Below are 20,445 nucleotides of genomic sequence, written 5' to 3' on the forward strand. Positions count from 1 at the left end.
CTTAATTTAATCATGTAGTGTTAATCAATAAACAGACAACTGATGTAATACTCTTAGTTATTTGGTAATTTCAATTACAATTTCAATCAGCAGCAATGATCTAGGTCACACCTCACATTTTAGAATTACAAATTACATGTATGCATGAATTGTCCTCTGATCATTTACATTTCAATCACTTCCAAACAGTTTCTGTCAATGCCACACTTATAGAGAGTATCAGGTTCTGGAAAGACCAATACATTGTAGCTAAAACACATTCATTGTTTCCCAGTTAATGTTGATTTGTCCACACTTTACAAACACAAATGTTATGACCTGTGTGAATAGTTTGATCCTTAGTCAAACATACCCTGATCCCTAATCAAATAGTAAAGCAGAGTTCCTTCACTTAGCTCATACGACCATTGAACTATTTTGTGCATAAATACCTGCAAATCTTTATAAATCTTTAATTTAATTAATACAGTTTTCACTTAAGCTGTTTGGCAGTGGGTTAAAATCCAACCTTATCTTTGATGTACAAAGTTTTGGGATGAATACAATTAACAACACACAGAGACAAACAAAGAGGATGAATAAAAAACATTCTTTGCCAAACTTTTTTTTAGTGTTTAGTATCATGGGTTTAACTTAAACATAGAGCATTTTAAAGTAGTTTTAAGATTATTCAAATGCATTATCTAGTATACACTCATTTTTAATATCATATGTGTATCTACATCATATTTTAATTATAAGGATCCCAATGCTGGATGACAACACAAATCAGCACATCTGTCACAAAAATGTCTATGAAAAGATTTTCATACCGAGTTTTTGTTTACTACTTATCATCTGGCATGAATTTGTTCCTAGTTGATACCTGGTCCATTCTTAAGGTAGTTAACTACACCTAGACTAATACTTTTTAAGACGCTACGTCACAAGATGGCGGTTAAATGTTTTGTTAAACTGTTTGTATCAATCAATTTAGATGTATATCGTCATAGCTCAGTGGTTAAAGAATCAGGTTTGTGAACCGCAGATCATGATTTCGAATCTGCCTGTGGCTTTTGTTCATTTTTACTGAATAAAATTTTTTAAAATATCATTTTTATCCGAAATTGCACATTTTTTCGCCTATTTTACATATATATTTCTTATCCATCATGCTCTATCATACTCAAGTAATTTTCTGCTGATTTGAGAAACTATTTGAAGGTGTAGTGAAGTACCTTAAGGAGGTTTGGTAGTCAATAAATTACCCATCAGTTCTTCCTTAAATATTTAGATACAAGTTTTTTAAACTTTATAATATAGTATTACTATTATTTTGTAAAGAAATATTCCATTTATCTTACATTACTTTAAATTTTTAATGTTGATCGATTCATTTCTAGATATTCAAAAAAAGACTTTAATTTTTCAAGGAGATCAATATAGTCTAAAATTGGTCAGGACCATCTATAGCCTCCTTAAATAATTACAAACACCTTAACAAAAAAACCCAAAATGGCCCCTACCTCTCCATATTCATCACTGGTGGACATTGGTTCTGGCATGGAATGGTCCGGGTAACCATAGCGCCAAGGATCACCCATTGCATGATGGGGTATGTCTCGGACCTGCTCCATCGCAGTGAACCTCTCTACAAATCAAAAGAAACAAAAATTCAAAACGATGATTTACAATCATTTTTGATATACCTTCTTGGTTTTATCTTTCTTTTTTTTTTGGTTTTGCCTGAGAAGTGATTACTGGACTGTAAATACCTGTTGTACTGTTAACTGTAAGTTGTCAAAGATGAAAGCATTTGAGGATTTGACAACACTTAATACACACCATTCCCTCTCTTTCTCTGACTGAATATTCAGTTACGTCAGAAAGATCAACTGACTAAGAATTCATTGGTGACAGATAATTCTTCACAGAGTGCATTTTCTACTCTAAAGCACTGCCCCAGAAACACTTTTTTTTTTAACAACGAACCATCACTGAGCAGACTAAGAGATACAACTCTAGCTTCCAATAGCATTTACAGTTCTTTAAAAAATGCTTGCCAGGAATTCACAGCTGCAGATTATACAGACATCAAGATTTTCATATAATATATATGGTTATCATATGTATTTTAAATTTGACCAACATCTATCATTTATTACTCTTTTTTTTAAATTTCATCTTCAAGGGTAGAAAAAATACACTGTACCTGGTACATATTAATGGATGATTTGAACATCCTTTGCAGTTAGCTAGTTCTATAGTACACACCCAATAACTACCAACTCTATCGCATATAAAATATGAAATTTCTTTAAAGATAAGATAGCGTTTTCTTCAGCATTGGATATATGATACCAAATCCTGGCTAGCATGTTTAATAAAATAATTTTCTATAACTATCAGTCGATTAACATGTACCCATTGGTATTTTCACTTTCTGTCTTTTTGATCAAGTGACAACAAAGTGAAAAATAACATGCATTAAATAATAGGCCTTGCCTTGGAGCTGTTTTGTGTTATAGATAGATCTTCAACATAAAACAGATATAATTACTGACAATCAAAAAAGTTGGCAATTTCAAATAACAATCTTGTATAATAATAAAGTACTTCTTAAAATGAAATTTTAACAAAATGCATATTAACAACAATATGATGATAATACATATTTAAAATAAGAAAAGGTTTCCATGAATTTAATTCTCTTGAAAGATTAGACTTGCAAATTTTCATGCACCTTTATAAGTGCATGTATAAACTTTTACGCTTGTCAAAATCTGAGGATCACAATTAAAAATTTGAAGCCAGTACGATGACATCCTTCAAATATTTGAATTAAATGAATAGAAAGTGCAAACATGAATTATTCAAATGTGCTAATGAAAGATGTTTCTGTTGAAGTACTTGTCTACAAGAAGTTTTGAGATCCTAATATATTTCCATCCAATCTGAACTATAGTCAATTTATTTGGCTTTTCAGGGGGAAAAAAATTCCACCATTTCTGAAGTTTTTCAGAAAGGCAACGGAACTGACATCATCCATTGATTATAGGCCTTTGATCCTTTTGACTTTAAAATACATGTACATACCAAATTTGCCCCAACATCAGACCTTAACCAGGTGACTTGCACTTTTCTGTTTCACTAGGGGGAACAATTATACAAATGAACACCAGGTAACAAAGCCATGATGTATCATACCAGTGTATGAGAAAAAATAAAACCTCGTTAAATCAATCGTAATTATTTGGTCTTTGGGATCATAAAACAAAAGTTCTGCTGAACAGCCATTGATCAAACTAAATGAATTCTTATTTTTACCACCAGTGCATTTGAGCACCCATCAAATAGAATATAGCCTAGTAATCAAAGGTTCAAAGCCACCTTAACCTTTGTACTGCACGAAAATACCTAAAGTCATGCCTAGTGCAGAGAAAAATTTCAGCATATAGCCACCATGTCTGACTCTGAAATAGAAATGTACCAGATTAACTGGAATGTACCTATTCTAATTCAGTAATCAATACACAGCTCTCTCTAATGAAAGACTATCTAGGACTTCTTATGTAATGAAGTTAATAACCTAATGAATATTCATTTCATTATCATCTTCATCATGAATATTCATCATCATCATCATCATCTTCATCTTCATCATCGTCGTTTGAAGCAGATATTTACTGGGAATGATCTATTGATTTGATTAATGCTTCACTGTGTCATGTTCTGGTCTGTTACGTAGGAAACTTTGATGTCAAACTGTGTCAGTGATCAATAATTTAAACAAACTGCTGGTACACATATAAAAACAGACCTATGACATCATCACTGAACTAATTAACTTCTGGCAAACTAGTTCGAAAATTAAAAATTAAAACCCCAAGGACAGTCTTCCCGTTAAAGAAGTGCAGCTGTCTTAAATTGAAAGACTTTTATCCTCCTTCCTCCTCCAAAAAGATGAGTGACAAAGTAGGCCAACTTCAGTGAGCTTCAAGAATACTGAACATGATTTGATTGATTGAATTTGTTTTGGTCAGCATGTGTTCCAATGATAACAAACTGAACTCTAATTTTGCAATTATCAGCATCTTATGATTTATATGTATACATACCGGTATATATATATTCATGATCTTATGATGTCATTTTCTAAGCGCAATATAAAACCAACAGATTATGTTACAAAGAAAATCAGGCTGACGAACCTGAGGATGAAATAGGAGGAAAAAATGCTAAATGGCATCCCAGAGTTGTACTGAGGGGGAAAAAAATTAGGTGAAATAAAACCCTTGAAAGCAATATCTTAGAACTAAATTAACTGTCATCATGACCGATCAGAACGATTATTTTTCTTTTCGCAGACAAGGAAGTTGAATGATTGTTAAGATTCAGCCGAGTTTTTATAAGTGTTCTTTTTGCGACAGATACATATCATCAGGTTTTTATATGCATTCTTTACCGACTGATATATTATTGTAGGTTTTCAGCCGTTTTCTGCATTGCCCTATTGTCTAAGGAAACATTAAATTCTCCAGAAAAATTGATTAAAACGTTAGGACGGTTTAACGACCAGCATGGGCTGTATGATGTGCACTGGGAGATGTTCCCTGTAACCAGCCATAAATCAGGTCGCTGAATTCCTTAAATGTAGACTGAAGCATTCTGATTCATAAAAATATGGAAATATGCCTTTTTCTGTTTTTTTTTCTTAACCTGTACTATATGTACTATAGTTATCTTGTCTTTCAAGACTGAGACATATTGCATGAACAATTTCTGAATGCCACTCCTTTGCGAGAAAAAGAAAAACACTGTCACATCACATATTGGATATTTAGTCTCCATAATTAGACTCAGATTGACAAAGACAATTTCAGATATCATGAAATAGTTCTAATGAAAGTATATACCACACTACTGTGTTTTCCTGTGTCACAAAATTTGCAAAATTGGGAAAATGTCTCACATTTTTAATTTGTGTTAGTTACCTTTAGCAATTTAAAAAGTTTCTTATTGAACATTAAACAGGTCTGCTGGATATTATTTCTGCATATTCAATAATTTGCAATGTAAAAGTGATGGCGGAAAAAAGCGAAAATTAGATCATGAAAATTACCAGATGCATAGTATTTTCATTCATTACACTGAAAACAAATGATTAAGGATCCAGCAATATAATTTTAGCAATTTTCTACAGGGCAGCAAAAGTTTCACTAGCTGGATAACTGAGGATAGCCACTATGAACTGTAAACCAATGTTAAATTTCCAATTTTAAGAAAACTTTTTTGAGATTTACAAGAACAAATAATTATTGCCACATGCAACCATAACTTAACCATTTGTGGGTTTTTTTCATAATTTCGAAAAATTAGGCTCTGAGAAGCCGAAACTAGTCATCTTGAACAAATTAGTCACTGATGGTAATTGAAAAAATAATGCAGTTAGGAAAAAAAATGAAATTGGTTTACAATAACAAAGAAGGACTCTTTTTTTTTTTACCAGATAAACTAGTTATACTAGTTGAATGAAACTAATCCTTCCAAATATCTGTCATTATAATCATGGGCTTAAAAATGCGATCTCTTAAAAATATATATCTCCTTATATCTATTCTAACACTTTACATTCAATTTAAATTTTGTTTTCAACCATCTAATAAAAAATATCTTGTTTTTGCAGATATTTTACATAACAGGACAGTGAAAAGTTGATAACGATCAATACATCACGATACATGGATGCAAGTGATTTTTTGCACCAACGTCGTTCTGTGAAAAAAAATAGACAACTAGCCTTTATGTCTAGAAGTTAGAGGAGAAATTTGTAAATGTTTAAATCAGTAAACAAACCAATAAAAATCACTTGGTTTCAAAGGAGATGCTTGCATGATCCATCCAACTTTATTACAAGTTTTCTAAATCGATCAAGTAATATTTGAAGACTCAGCTAGTTTCCAGAAATTGACTTATGCACTTAAAACACACCAAAAAAAAAAAAAAAAAAAACATCCTGATAATATGACACAAAATATGTTTCCTATGATGATAAACCTTTGAAAACCTACACACATGACCGAAGGCATGAAAAAAAAAAAATTCAATTAAAAAAGGTGGATATCTTAATCAGTTATCTGTCATTGTTCACCAAATAAAGTATCGAGTTGGGTCCATTAGGTTGCGGTTAGAGTGCATCTGATCCGGACCCATCAGTCCCAATTGAAATATTTACTACACGTATTGACAACTTGAGTGGGTGGATAAAGCAACTGTGACATCACACCAACACAGATATAATGGCCCAAATCTTGGCGAGTTTTTAATCACACTTCACTTGTTAATGAATCAGTATAAAAGAAATGAATATCAGTGTCAATTGATTTTTTGCATTGTTTCAGAACATGGTAATGATGTTGATGATTTTTTTCCCCTCTGAAATAGTCTTATCGGTTAATATTATCAACTTTATAAATTATACATATTTTTGCTGGTTTTTTCTTGATAGGATCTAAGCCTATATATATATATATATATATATATATAGTGTTGTTTTTAAATCAGAGAACCAAAAATAATGCAGTAAAAATACGCTAAAAACATGCTACATGGCGGAAATAAAATTTAGCATTTATATTTACTGTCCAATATAAATATTTAATTCTTTGTTTAACAATGCAGTGCACTTCAATTCCCATAAAACTATCATTTTCTTTATGGTAAGAACAATAAATGCCACTTAAAATTGAAGTTCATTACTTCTACAACAGAAACAAGAATCTCTGCATGAATATGCCTGAAAATGTTCTGCTTTCATTTAATTCTAGATTTGATTAATTATACATTAATTAAGACATACAAAATGATTTTAAGATTCCCCCTACAAATACATTTTACAGCAATAAACATCAGAACAGTGTTTTTCTGAGTGAAACTATACTCATTAAAATGTTCAGATTAATATGAAAATATTAAAATACACTGTATAATATTATTAACTAATGTAAATTTAAGCTTATTTAGTCCCACACCCAATTATTCTTCAAAAATTGATACAATTGACGTTATCATGTAAATATCCTAATATTTAACCATAAAAGGGGTCATGAACTCTGATGATCACACTATTAATTGTTCCACAAATAGAGCCACATTTTAACAAAGACATTTACTTTGGGTATATGTCAAAACAGTATTTTGATGAAAGCCTGTCTATTATTGCATTTTCAGTCATTGGCTCATAGAAATCAACATCATTTGTCCCTTTAAAATTGACGTGCCTTGTGTAATTAGTGCATATTTCACTTGAGGCCAGTGTCATTTTAAATTTGTTCTGATGCAAGAACTAGATGGTTACATCATCTAAAAGTCTATCACCTTGTTTAAATACTCAGCTCTGACTAAATTTAAGCTGTACGTCTTGAAGGTATGAAAAAGGTATAAAGAAGCAACCTAAGAAAAACGATAATTATTACATTTTCCCCATCCCATTGCAATGCTCTCTGACCACAGATATATCTTAGTCATTCAATATTCACAGAAAGGTGATTCCCTGTCCATTAAATGGTCTTATAAAACTCAAATAATAAGTTCTAGCTCAGGCATTTTGCTTAGCCCAGACAGATAAAGAACGCAAATTAGACTATTTCTCTTTATAATGTACCTTAATAGATTTTTTATTAGATACATCATTGTCATAAAAGAGATTAGTGTAATATAACATTTGTCTAACTAGCTTTAATTATTGAAATAAAATATGAGCCAGTGTCTACAGATATTAAATAGGCTCTTTGATTAATAAATACCTTTTTATATCTCATATTTATCTCATCATTATCATCATTTGTTGGAATCAAAAGCCAACTGGCTTTTTATGTAAACACATGCATTAGTTACGTCACATCAAAATTTGTTTGGGCTAAATAATGATTTCACTACCAATCCAACACTGGAAGTTAGTACTTTCAATACTTTGATTTTATCAATTTTCATCTTCTATTTTTTTTTTTGCTGTTTAAAGTTGAACTTTACTTTCAAATCAAAGTACTAAATTACTGTCAGGAGTTGATTTTATTTTTATCAATTTTAAAATTAACGATATGTTATTTTGCCTGGCAAGTAGTTTCTAATCTGTATTTGAATTTCGCACAATTTTACAATATGAGTTCTCAAACTTTTATGACAAAAATTTCGAGACAAGTGAAAAGCTGTCAATGTGACAGCAAACCGGGTTTTCTTTTATGTGAACTGTATCCATAATCCATGTCAACCCATATCCAGGGAAATGGTGTACCCTATATGCATATTTTGCCAAAAAATGACTAAGTTCAAAAGCTGGTATTTTTTTCATAAATTATCAGAAATCAAAATCCTAGCAATATGCACACCTCTGATATATGTACAATTGAATATGAACAACTTCCTATCTTGAAAACTGTACGAGGAGTTATCCGTACAATGAGGGTACCCTTTTGGCAGCTGCCCGCCCATCCGCCCGCCATTTTCACCATTCTAATAACCGGATTTTTCCTTCTAAAAACCCCATATGAATCATGTTGTGTAATATTTAAAGATAGAATTAATTCCATCAAACTGTTTATCAGTAATCGAAACATTTCTAAAAATTGTACACGTCTGGATCCAAGCAATATGACAACCAAGAGAGTTCTCTGCTTGTCGAAGATTTACGGAGACAGCCGAGCGTCTGGTTGAACGAGACTATATTTAAATCTGGTGTAGGAATACATTCAACTACTGAAAACAATTAAATTGTTCATACTATATAAAATCTGACTATTTTCAAGGTATTTATAAAAATGTTTCTTTTGAAAAACAATGGTACATCATACAGTACACGGAATTTATCTATTATTTTCAAGATCTACGTCTTGTCAGCGGTGATGATTTGTGCTTAGGTCCAAACACTGTTTCACTTTTGGTATGCCAGAGTAACTGCATAGGAGACCCTTACCAAAGTAAAATTATTGCTGCAACAATGCCGCAATATTGCGGCAATATTGCAGCAACACATTTTTGTTACCAGAAACCAGATTTTGAGACTAGTGAAATGTTGCCGCTAGCTGCAACAACTTCTGGTAACATTTTGGCAATACTGCTGGAGTGTTGCCGCTAGCGGCAATAACTTCTGGCAACATTCTGGCAATACTATTAGAGTTATTTCTGTAAAAAAATATATGAACATGCACCTAGAATATTGCCACTAGCTGCAATGACTTCTGGTAATATTCTGGCTACACTCAGTATCATACTGCCAGAAATAATTTTCTGGTAACATCTACATGTATTTGAACATTTAAATTATGAACTTATTTATACATAATATATATAATTCGATCTGGCAATACTGCTATAGGCATCATATTCGATTTCTGCTTTAATTATAATTTAAGGAGAAGCCGAGCAGTGGAGGGGGGTTAAAAATTGTCAATTATTTAGATTATGATTTCAGTTATAACGCCTCAAAATTTGCCAGAAGTTTACCACGAACTTTTCTTTTTCCTCTGATTTATTATGCTTACCCAGCTTGCAAAAGCTTTAGCAGAATTTAGACTTAAAAATTTTTACACATTCACCACAAGTCTAAAACTGTCAATTATAATTGCATGCACACATATTTTCCCCCCAAAAATAATAATAAGTCGAAAAAATTAAATCTAATAAATATTTTATGATTAAAGTCTTATTCTAAGAAAGTCTCAATTAAAAAAATCCAGTGATATTCCCTTCAATGGCATATAACTGTTATGCATGGTTACGATGTTTCACTATAGTATAAAAGACTGTTTGAATCACCCCCCCCCCCCCCCCAACTCATGTTTTACGTGAATACCGACCTGTCTGTTCTTTTGTAACGGTATATTCTTTTTTATTAAGTTAAAATAGCAGTCTACTTAGATTTGAGTATCTAAACTGCTCGATGCATGTTGAATTAAGAATTTTCGTATGCTGTTTGTTTCCACTTTTACTTTCGTTTTAATGTTAAGTTACGCGCCCGCTGATTGGTCGATCAAATCCCTAGCCGCCAATTTTCACATTCGAAGCTGCCATGTTGTCTACCATCGAATCTCCTGCAAGCTGCCATCACTGGAGAAGGTGAAATGAATGAAATACGGGAATTATCTGTAAACAAGGTTGAAAAATACACTGTCAATGGAGTGTTTATCTGTAAAAAAAAAAAATCAACGGCTGAACTGAGGACGATTCTGAGTGAACGAATCGAGTGTTGACATCCCCTGCACCATCTGCATGAGCACGTTTTTGAAAAAGTAAGTTAAGCAATAAAAATATATTCATTGAATGGCAGTTTAAACATGTTTGTTATAAGAATATAAACCGAAAGACTGCGATCTACCATTATACCAATGGGTTTAACACTGTTTAAGAACCATGCGCGGATCTAGAATTTTATTCGCGGGGTGGGTGGGTTTTCGACGGTTATTTGAGTTTGCCAGGGGAAGGGGGTCCGAGGCATATTTTTGGTAATTTTATAATATAATTTTGAAAAATTTGAAGGGGGAGGGGGTCTTGACCCCCCCTTGAAACTGCTTAAAACCTGAAAACAATTTCCAATGTGCTTAGATGAAATCCATTTATCTTCCCAGTAGGTCTGCCCTGGGTTACACAGACCTGAAGAAAACCATGAAAAAGCTGTCACCTTACTGATGAAATGAATGGTGGAACTGGCAACCAAAAAAGAATGATGACGTAATTTGTTTAAGATTATGGAGAGGAACATATACTCAACAGTGCTGAATTCCAATGTAGATATTGTTGTGATATTCTGATAGCTGTTTTTGTGATTGTTTATGTGTGAAATCAGAATGCCCACGAGGCTGTCAAAAAAAGGACATTTGGAATGCCCAGGACGAATGCCTTGATCAGTCGTAATACAGCAGGTGGTTGTGCAGGACTTGTGGACTATATGGTTTGAGCTTTGCTTACGGTAAACAGTGAACTTTTGTCCATATCCGTCTGTGCGCGTTGTGTCAATCCGTCTGTGCGCGTTGTGTCAATCAAACTGGACGATACATGTTATTCTGCAGCAATAAATTGTCACTGATTGGCTGAGTACTTTAAGTCAAGTTTCATCATGATTTGTTCATCATATTTGTGTTTATTGTTATTTATGTGTTGAATTTAAAGATTATTAATTTTAACTGGTGTCCTTTATAAGCATGTTGAAATTCCAGTTTTAGGTCTCTAATATTATACATTATATTTTAATTCAATACTTATTTTGTGCATGTTACATTGAATAATATAATTTTTTTACTTCTGTAATATTGTGTAATCACAAACTGTTTTTTATTTTTGAAAGTCCAAATTTAATGTAATGCGAAATGTTAGTCTTGTGGTAACCTTTTTGCATCTTTAAAAAAATAAAATTGTAATGGCAATTAAAGATTTTTTTTTCATTTTGGTTGTAGATTAATATAATATACATGACTGCTTTACTGTGTACATTTATTATTTATAAATATTGCATATATTGTACCATTGATGCCAGAGCACAGAAAATGCATTGAACCAATATTTCTGCAATGTCATTTTTCTTATGCAAATGTATTGCCAGAAAGGTGTTGTCGCAACAATGTGTTGCAGCAAAACTTTTGCGGCAACATCTTTCTGGCAATATTGCCGCAATCTCATTTGCATACGAAAAACGCTACTGCAGCAACATTGCCGCAATGTATTGCCAGAAAGGTGTTGCAGCAAAACTTTTGCGGCAACATCTTTCTGGCAATATTGCCGCAATCTCATTTGCATACGAAAAACGCTACTGCAGCAACATTGCCGCAATGTATTGCCAGAAAGGTGTTGTTGCAACATGTTGCAGCAAAACTTTTGCGGCAACATCTTTCTGGCAATATTGCCGCAATCTCATTTGCATACGAAAAACGCTACTGCAGCAACATTGCCGCAATGTATTGCCAGAATGTTGCTGCAATATTGCAGCAATAATGCCAGAATGTGTTGCCAGAAGGTCAATATTTTGGTAAGGGGAGTTGATTAAAATTAACTCCCAAAAACCTGATTAAATATTACCTTTTTTCATTGTTAAAACTATTCATCATGCTCTCTAATAATTAATATAAGGATCAGCCCACTCAGAGCATTAGATGGTTGTTCAATTGACATTTATTTGAACACCTGAAAATCTGAATCCAAACGAAAGATAAAAAAAATTTGAAACACCCCCCCCCCTCCCAAAAAAAATTTTTGGCATTCATTCTAATTTTACAATTTTTACAGTACAGATCAGCCCCAACCAGTTTACTAATGTGTTTACATTTTGGGTTTACGTAAGAGTTGACCCAGAGTGCATGGACAGAGAAAGTAAACCCCGATCAGAAATATACTCCTGAAAGCAGACACTACATGTGTATATGGAATATACAAGAGGCAGGAATTACTGGCAGTAAGATATGAAGATAAAAGACAGATCTGCTTCACACTTTGGAGCATACAGTGGACCCAAAAAGTAAACCCTGAGTAAACCCAAAGTAAATCCCGGGTGGACCCAACTTAAAAAACCCAGATTGGTCGCAAATTTTTAAATAGCAGATCCAGATCTAGAGTAAACTCCAAGTAAGCCCCAAAATTTAACTCCTGGGTTTAGTTGGTGTCTGCTCTGGTGTGTGGTTGGGTCTAATCTGTACTCTATATCCCATTATTTTAATACAAGATTTATAAAAAAAAAAAAAAATAGCATGTTTTTGGTTTGAAAAAATACCCCAAGATATCTCATATAACTTCCTGGTGTCTTGCTCTCATATTGATTAACCAAATAAAAGCATTCTTTCTACAACCTTAAGGCGTTATGGTATTATGGGACTTAATATTTTTTTTTCGCTTGTTCCTTTAGGAATTTTAAAATTCATATCTAAAAATTGTTTCAAATGATTTTTTGAATATATTTTTCTATATTTTGCCCCCCCCCAAAAAAAAATACAAAACAAAAAGTGCCAGCCTTCTCATCCTTACATCAGGGGATTACAGGATTGTATCAAATTATCCAGTACCTATATACAGTAAAACACGGTTATAGCATTACACGCTTATAGTGAATTGATGCTTACAGCGAAGTAATTTACATTCCCTGTTCCTTTCTTCAAGTTGTAAACTTGACGGATATATCGAAATACGCTTATGATGAAGTAAAATTGGTCGTCCCTGGGACTTCATTTTAGGCGTGTTTTAATTACTGTAGTTGTATTTAATCTCTTCAGTTGTACTAAACTACATGTAATATATATTATTGTGTGTAGGTGTGTTCTATCATAATGTCGATCCCCATTAAAAGAAAGACTGCAGGAAATTTATCTACAGCCATCAAATCCATAGTCTTAAAATATCTTTCAACTTGTTGTACCTGCTGCATATCTGTCATTTACATCTGCTTCACGGTAAAAAATAAGGCATCAAAACAAATTGCAGCCACAAAAGTATAATCCTTATTTGTAAGGGTCTAATGGAGTTCGATGATCATAAATCTGAATCAACATGTACATCTCTTCCTGATCAGGCTCAGCTGGGTTCTGAAGCAATGATCAAGATAATATATATGAACATCGGTGATTGGTTAAGGCTCAAACCCAATATGCTGCCCTAATTTAAATCAAGCTCATGCATTAACCTTTAAATGCAGGGGTTTTTTTTGTATTTATAGGACATCCCAATTGTTAATTAATTTTTTTTTTGTGCAAATCAAAGATGCAGAATTATTTGGTTGTAGAGATGAACATCTGATGGTTGGATAGAATGCTCAAAGAATTGATTTAGATCTTTGCAGACATAATACCACACCTTCACTCAAGGTAAAGCTAGCACATAATCATAAACCATGGCCAATATATATATACAATACTCTTCCAGACTCTGGACCATGGCTTGAGACAATGGTAATTCAAGCTTAGACTGCCTCTTATATAAGCATTCCTATTATGCAAATTAACATTGAAAATTCAGAACTGCAGTGAAGTGTATACAGATACAATACTTGATATATTGAAATTATGAGCCATTATCTGGGCTTTATCAGGTCTACTATGTACAATTTATACCAGCTAGGAAATAGACTTTCAACATTTAGACATCTGAAGAAATACACTGTAATTTTCATTATGACACAATAAGACTGCAGTCACCATTATTTCTAAGATACATGTAATATGTAACCTCATTCCTCAATCATTTTCACGTTTGCCATGTAACCAAACCTGATGTGTAAATTATGAAAGTCATTTGACAAAATCATTATCAGAATGTTCATTAGCAGAACATTTATTTGACATTTATATGCTAATTGATGAGCAGATAATTAAAGTTTACACTATTACCAGTTACTGTATCTCTTTTACAACACTCATACTAGGAGGCTATACACTTTATATCTTTGATAGCTCACTCACAGTATGTAGTTCTGCATAAATTCAGCTCCTGTATCTTCTTACACAGAAGATTTCCTACTCAACTTACTAATTAAGCTATAGTTCCCATCAGACCCAACCTAAGACCAGAGCAGACCTCAACCAAACCCCAAGATTACGTGTTTTTTTGGTTTTTTTTTAAATTTGCGTCCATTCGGGGTTAACTATGGGTCCACTTGGGGTTTGCTTTGTGTTTACCAGTGGCTTGCTTTTGGGCTCCACAGTGAATGTACCTTTTATCTTACTATCTTACTGCCTGTAATTCCTGCCCCTTGTATATTTGAAATACTCGTGTACGTAGCATGTGTGATTTCAGAGGTATACCTCTGATCAGGATTCACTCTGTGTCCACTCAAGAGTACAGTCAACCCAGAGTAAATTCACAAAGTAAACCCAGGCTAAGTTGGGGTTCACTTTCTGTTAGGTTTGGTCTGATTGGTACTGTATATTATGTAATGCACCATCTCACACCTTTTCCAATGTTCCTTCATGAGGGAAGATCAATGGAATGAAAAGAGAGATTGATAAGCAAAACGTAAACAAAAGATATCCATATTAAGAAATACCATAAAAAGCACAATCGTCATCATCATCATCTGCAACAGCTAAATTCTAAAACATAATCTTGAATGGCAACTGAAAATGTTTCGATCAGCAAGTTTGTTAACCCATCCCAATAAAATCAATTCAATATTATAATTGCTATTTTCAATCTCCATCATTTAAAGTACACCTTTTCTTAATCTGATAAAAAAGACACATTACAAAACAGCATCGATGTCTCCATCACTACACGGAAGATTAAAAGCTAAGTTATGTCGTCCATAAAATCCTTACATTTTAACCACATTATCTAGTTGTACATTAAATCATTATCTCTACAACAAAAAATGGCCCCTAAAAATTACAGGAAAAAAAAAACCAAAAAAACTCTGCCAATTACACAAGTAATCCATGTACAACTTACCAATCAGTGACACCATAGGGAAATCGTCCTTCTCCATTTGTTGTAATTATAGCATACACACAAAGCCGGCAAAAGACTGAGGAAGACGCCGACACCAGAAGTCAAGTCTTCATGGACTATGTCAGTGCTCTGACATCATTACAGAAGCTCAATGGAAACTTCTCTTAAATTGTGAATGTCACTCACAGTCATTCAGTGTGAAAAAAAAGGCCTGATCATGAAAAATGTATTCCAAAGCACTGAAAGATCTAGAGGAGGGGGCAAAGGCAACGATTGCAACAATCCAGTGGAAGAGTCAATCAATTGACGAAATCTAACTTCTCTAAATAATCAGATTTTTGTCTGTTTGGCTTAAAAGTGCTTTTGGATCAATAGTTGTTTAATATAATCCCTTTTATGTTGATCAGGTCAAACCAACTTCTCACACATATAAACAAGTTAGGTTTTGCTACACTGGTCTGGTGCACCTTAACACGAGATTTATAACTCATTCAAGACATTTACTTTCTGTCATTTTAAATGATTATTTCAAGATTTGGCAATTCATTATCATATGTAAGGTACATCAATGAAAGTGAATTGGCTGCCTGCGGTCGTTCCTGGCCGTGTCACCATGACGACACAACAGCCTTTTTTTTGTTGGAAGAGTTTCACCAATTTCAAAGGTCAGAAAAACAAGAGAGAATATCCTACAACATTCCGAAATCTAATTAAGCAAGGTAATAATCATACTATGCGCTAATTAATTAATTTCAGTTTGTATGAAACGTGTATATGATTCATTCACCCCATAATAAATGAAATATGAGGTATTAAAGCTAAGGTAAACAATCAACACTTAATTATTGAAACAGATTATGTAGACCCATTTTATACAAAAACAATAAAGTAAAGAGAAAAATACCACACTATGAATTGCAATCTTTACAAAATAAAATTCTTGTCAACATTTAAATAACTTGAACCAAGCTGTCATATTAAAAATGAATAATATCCATCATAAGTTCATGACCCTTGTTTCTGCTCATCCCACAGAGTCACATGAACTAATGAACTTATCATAAAGTACATACAGGTAAACACTGTACCATCATCAGTTCAATATAGTTATACATGAATAAGGAAACTTTCTACCTTAAAACTACAAGAAAACTATCTACATTAAAACTTTCCTTTGTTTAGGCTCTTTAATATGCCCCAGCGAAATCATGTGCATGATTGTCAAATTTTTTAAACTTTAAATTCTGTGCTGTAGAAGATATGATTGCTTCAAATTGGCAGACAATTAATAAGTCTGTTAATAATTTATTGAAAATCTAATTTCCAACCAAACTTTTTTCAGCTGGACAAAGAGAGAACTCTCTTGTTTTTTATTTTTTTATTTGGAGGGTAGGGGAAAGGGGGGGGGGAGGGGAGATGGGGCAGAACTTAATTTGATCGTAATTTTTATCATACTGAAGCTAGACATGACACTGAGATGCTGCCCACTGCAAAGGGTCTCACTACTAGCTAATGACATTAAGGTGTAAGGTAAATCTAATGGGGATTTTTCACAGGTTTTCTTGACCTTGACCTCTATCAGTGAAGTTTAAATCCACACTTTGAATCATTAAGGGAAAGGAAACATGCTCCAGACAAGAATTCTATATGACCATCACCATTGGTTCAAGGTCAGAGCAAACCCTTTACCCATTTGCATTCTGTAGGTGCATCATGTTTTGAGTCCAACTGCATTGACCAAGAGGAGAGAAAATATGCACCAGACAAGAATTTATTTTTAGGAAATATTTTCTAACCTTGACATTTGATCGAGAAAAGCGGGATACTTCATTACAACAAATGTAATGAAACAAAGTATTATACCCTACCAATTAACATACATTTACTTCTTACATAGCAAATTTTAGTGAATGATACACTCCAGGCATAGTGTCTCCCTTCAGACCAACCAAAATATCAACTCGCATAATCGTAATAGATGGTGTAATACAGATATACTGCTAATCTAAATATGCTGACCAAACTCAAATTCTAGCTTTTAATATGGTCATATTCATTTTTTGCCATTTAAGGTCAGATGACACGTTCCTCGAGAATCTTTTTTCTATCTCCTCGTAATCAAGAGTTCCAATAAAAAATATTAATTTTATAATTACTTTAAAAATGTTCAAAATTTACTTGAAATTGTTTACGTGTCTAGATGGTCGAGTGGTTAGAACCGTGGCCGCACACTACCAGAAGTGTATAGGTTTTAGAGGTCGTGAGTTCAAAACCTCGCTCTGGCGGAGATATAATTCTTATATAGTGAAATTCGCTGTGCTGTACATGTATTTATTTTTATATCAGCAATTCAAGTGTATTTTCAAGAAGATTATATAGGAAATTGCATACTCAAGTATTTTGTAGAAATGCCTGGTAAGGTACCCTAATTTTTTGCACGAAAGTTTGTCAAAGTAGTAGTAAACCATTAACAAATTCCTGGAAAAAGTTATCTAAAATTGAGGAACGTGTCGTCTGACCTTAATTTGTAAAGCAGAGCTATAGTCCTAGCCAGTTTGGTGGTAATTGTATTCAAAAGATTTGTCAATGAAGCTATAGGGATTTTTATTAATCAACTAAATCTGCTATTACTCTACAATAATTACCTTATTATTCCAAGTACTAAGCTAACGATTATGAATTTTTAGTATTGTAATTAAAATTATTCATCATTTATTTATCAAAGTATAGATCAGTGAAACATTTTCATAAAATATTGTGTACCAAAAACAAGCGAAAGTTGGAAATTCAAAATTAGATCTATACAATTATAAACAGCGTCGGAAAATCAGACCTATATGAACAGTGTATCAAGGATGTTATATATAAACAATAATTGATTTTAGAATGATGAAACAAAAATTATCATCCCACCTGCTTGACATGAATTTAATTGTCGTTTCATTAACAATACAACATTGTGCATGTCAGAAAACAAAGATCGAGTGTATATCAAGCTCCCAACAGCCCATCATAATTACCATGTCAGGGAAAAGATGCATGCTTCTAACCACACATCGATGATAACTAATTATCTTAGAGAATTCACTTGTAACAAAAAACAGGTGATCATATTGTTTAAAATAGATATGTAATTGTGTTTTTACAATAATTAAAATTCTTAATCAGCACAGGAAAGTGTATAGTTGTAATTTGTCAAATGATTAAATGAAAATTAGGATCCTGACAAATGAAGCAAACTTTATGGGGGAAAAACCTTTTATGGTAAAAAGAGACCTTGAATTGGATCTAAAACTTGAAATTTCTGATAAATTAGACAAAACAATGTCAGAATAAGAATTCCGCTCCCAAATAAAATATTATGAAAATTACAGTGTCATTTAGATATCTGAAGAATTAATAGTTCACTGTACAGCAAGCCTATTCAATCAAGATTGATTTTTGTTGTTACCATTCCGACTGTTTCCACAACAACTGTACTGTAACATGAGATCAAATTACATTATTACATTATTAACCCTGGTAGACAAAAGTGACGTTTAAAGCCTGAATTTCTGACCGAATGATTGTGAATTTCAGAGTTCTAGAGACCTTAATTCTTACCTTGTACTCCATGGAACAATGCAGACATTGGTTTCAATAATGGTCAAAAAGCAATATTAAATCTACAGTGACTTAATTTTTCTTAAGCCAAGTTTAAGGCCCCATTGTCAGCCTCCTCACAAAATTTTTGAAATTTAAACTTCTTTTTGTAATCCTATGATTCGCATCAGACAAAGGTCTGTCAAGACGCTGTAGAAAAACCTCTACATCCTTAAATTCTCATATTTTGCCATGAATTATCCTATTTTAGGTACAGGTGTTAATGAATTTTACTACCTTGAATCTGATAAAGCATTGCAAGCAAATTAATTAATTAAGGAATAAGGAATCATTCTTTGAGTATTGTGAAGTGATAATTTCTGTCAGGGCGTGATCAAATCCAATAAAGTCCGACCGAAATTATCACCTCATAATATTCAAAGAATCATTCCTTATTACTTATATGTATATAATATTAAGCCATATCGTACGATTAAATATTCAAATATAAATAAGCAAACCTTGCTGGCGCCTTATTTTTGGCGTCATTTGAAGGTATGGGTTATATAGTTCAAAATCAATACGTAGTGTTATCACAGGCAAAGACACTGGAAAATGTAAATATTGCCTTTTGCTGTGTATCACGCTTATATCTGCTCAATGATAAATACAACCACGATTCTTCAGGATTTTCACATTATACTTCTTGTCATAATGCTTCTTTAATTCAAGTATGCATGTCCTTTAAGCCAAAACCCCTTACTGAAAAAATATAAAAAGATGTACAAACAATTTTCCTTTTAACCAGCTTTAATAAGTGCTGTTTTAACTATTAGTAGTTTTTCATAGAGAAAGTATAAAAAAAAAAATTCCCAATTAAAAATATTTATAAAAATATTGCAGAAATCTTAACATTCAGAATTAAGGGGGCTGCATGGATTGTCAACAAATAAATAATTAAACCATATCAGACCTGCGTAAAATTTAAGATATGAATTGTTTGCCTATAAATCATTATTTTGTAAAGAAAACAATCTATATCTTTTATACTTTTAAATTTGGGTATATTTTATTTTTTTATAGAGCTGCTCTTCTTCTAAAGGAGATTAATACAGTCTAAAAATGGCAGCAGGACCATAAAGCCCTCTTAAGAAGCCTGGATGGTTGTGGACATTTGTAGACTTTATTGACCTCCATCAGATGAAGAGCTCGGTATAAAGATAAAGGAAACTATTCAAAATTTATTAAAGCTGAAAGTATATAGAATTTTCTTATATAATTGATAGTTTATAGATTAAAAAATTATTTCTGAAAATTTAGGCTGATTTGATGGTTATATATCTCGTTGACCATCCAGCCTCCTTAATGTTTTAAATTCCCTACACTGTCCACTTGATGTTTCAGATATTTCTGAGGAGAATAATGTCATAATGCTACTACGTAACAGTTGTCATTTGCATACATATG

General features: G+C 32.8%; 1 protein-coding gene and 1 long non-coding RNA gene across 12 annotated transcripts in view; one reads left to right on the forward strand and one right to left on the reverse strand.

Annotated features, from left to right (window-relative positions):
* LOC105336419 (vitamin D3 receptor) overlaps positions 1–20,445 on the reverse strand; it is a 101,704-nt gene that overhangs the window by 29,789 nt on the left and 51,470 nt on the right. For 10 of the 11 annotated variants that reach the window (XM_034474406.2, XM_034474410.2, XM_066070121.1 and 7 more), the window contains one exon: positions 1,506–1,630. In XM_034474406.2, coding sequence (XP_034330297.2) covers positions 1,506–1,630 — 125 coding nt within the window. Of the gene's footprint in view, positions 1–1,505; positions 1,631–15,396; positions 15,540–20,445 lie in introns of those variants that run through there. The other variant, XM_034474411.2, reaches the window with a different exon arrangement.
* LOC105336421 (uncharacterized) lies at positions 8,945–11,212 on the forward strand. The gene is made up of 2 exons (XR_004595938.2): positions 8,945–10,265; positions 10,602–11,212. It is a non-coding gene; the product is annotated as an uncharacterized lncRNA (long non-coding RNA).

This window comes from Magallana gigas, chromosome 8, assembly GCF_963853765.1.
Source record: "Magallana gigas chromosome 8, xbMagGiga1.1, whole genome shotgun sequence".
NCBI classification, from domain to species: Eukaryota; Metazoa; Mollusca; class Bivalvia; order Ostreida; family Ostreidae; genus Magallana; species Magallana gigas.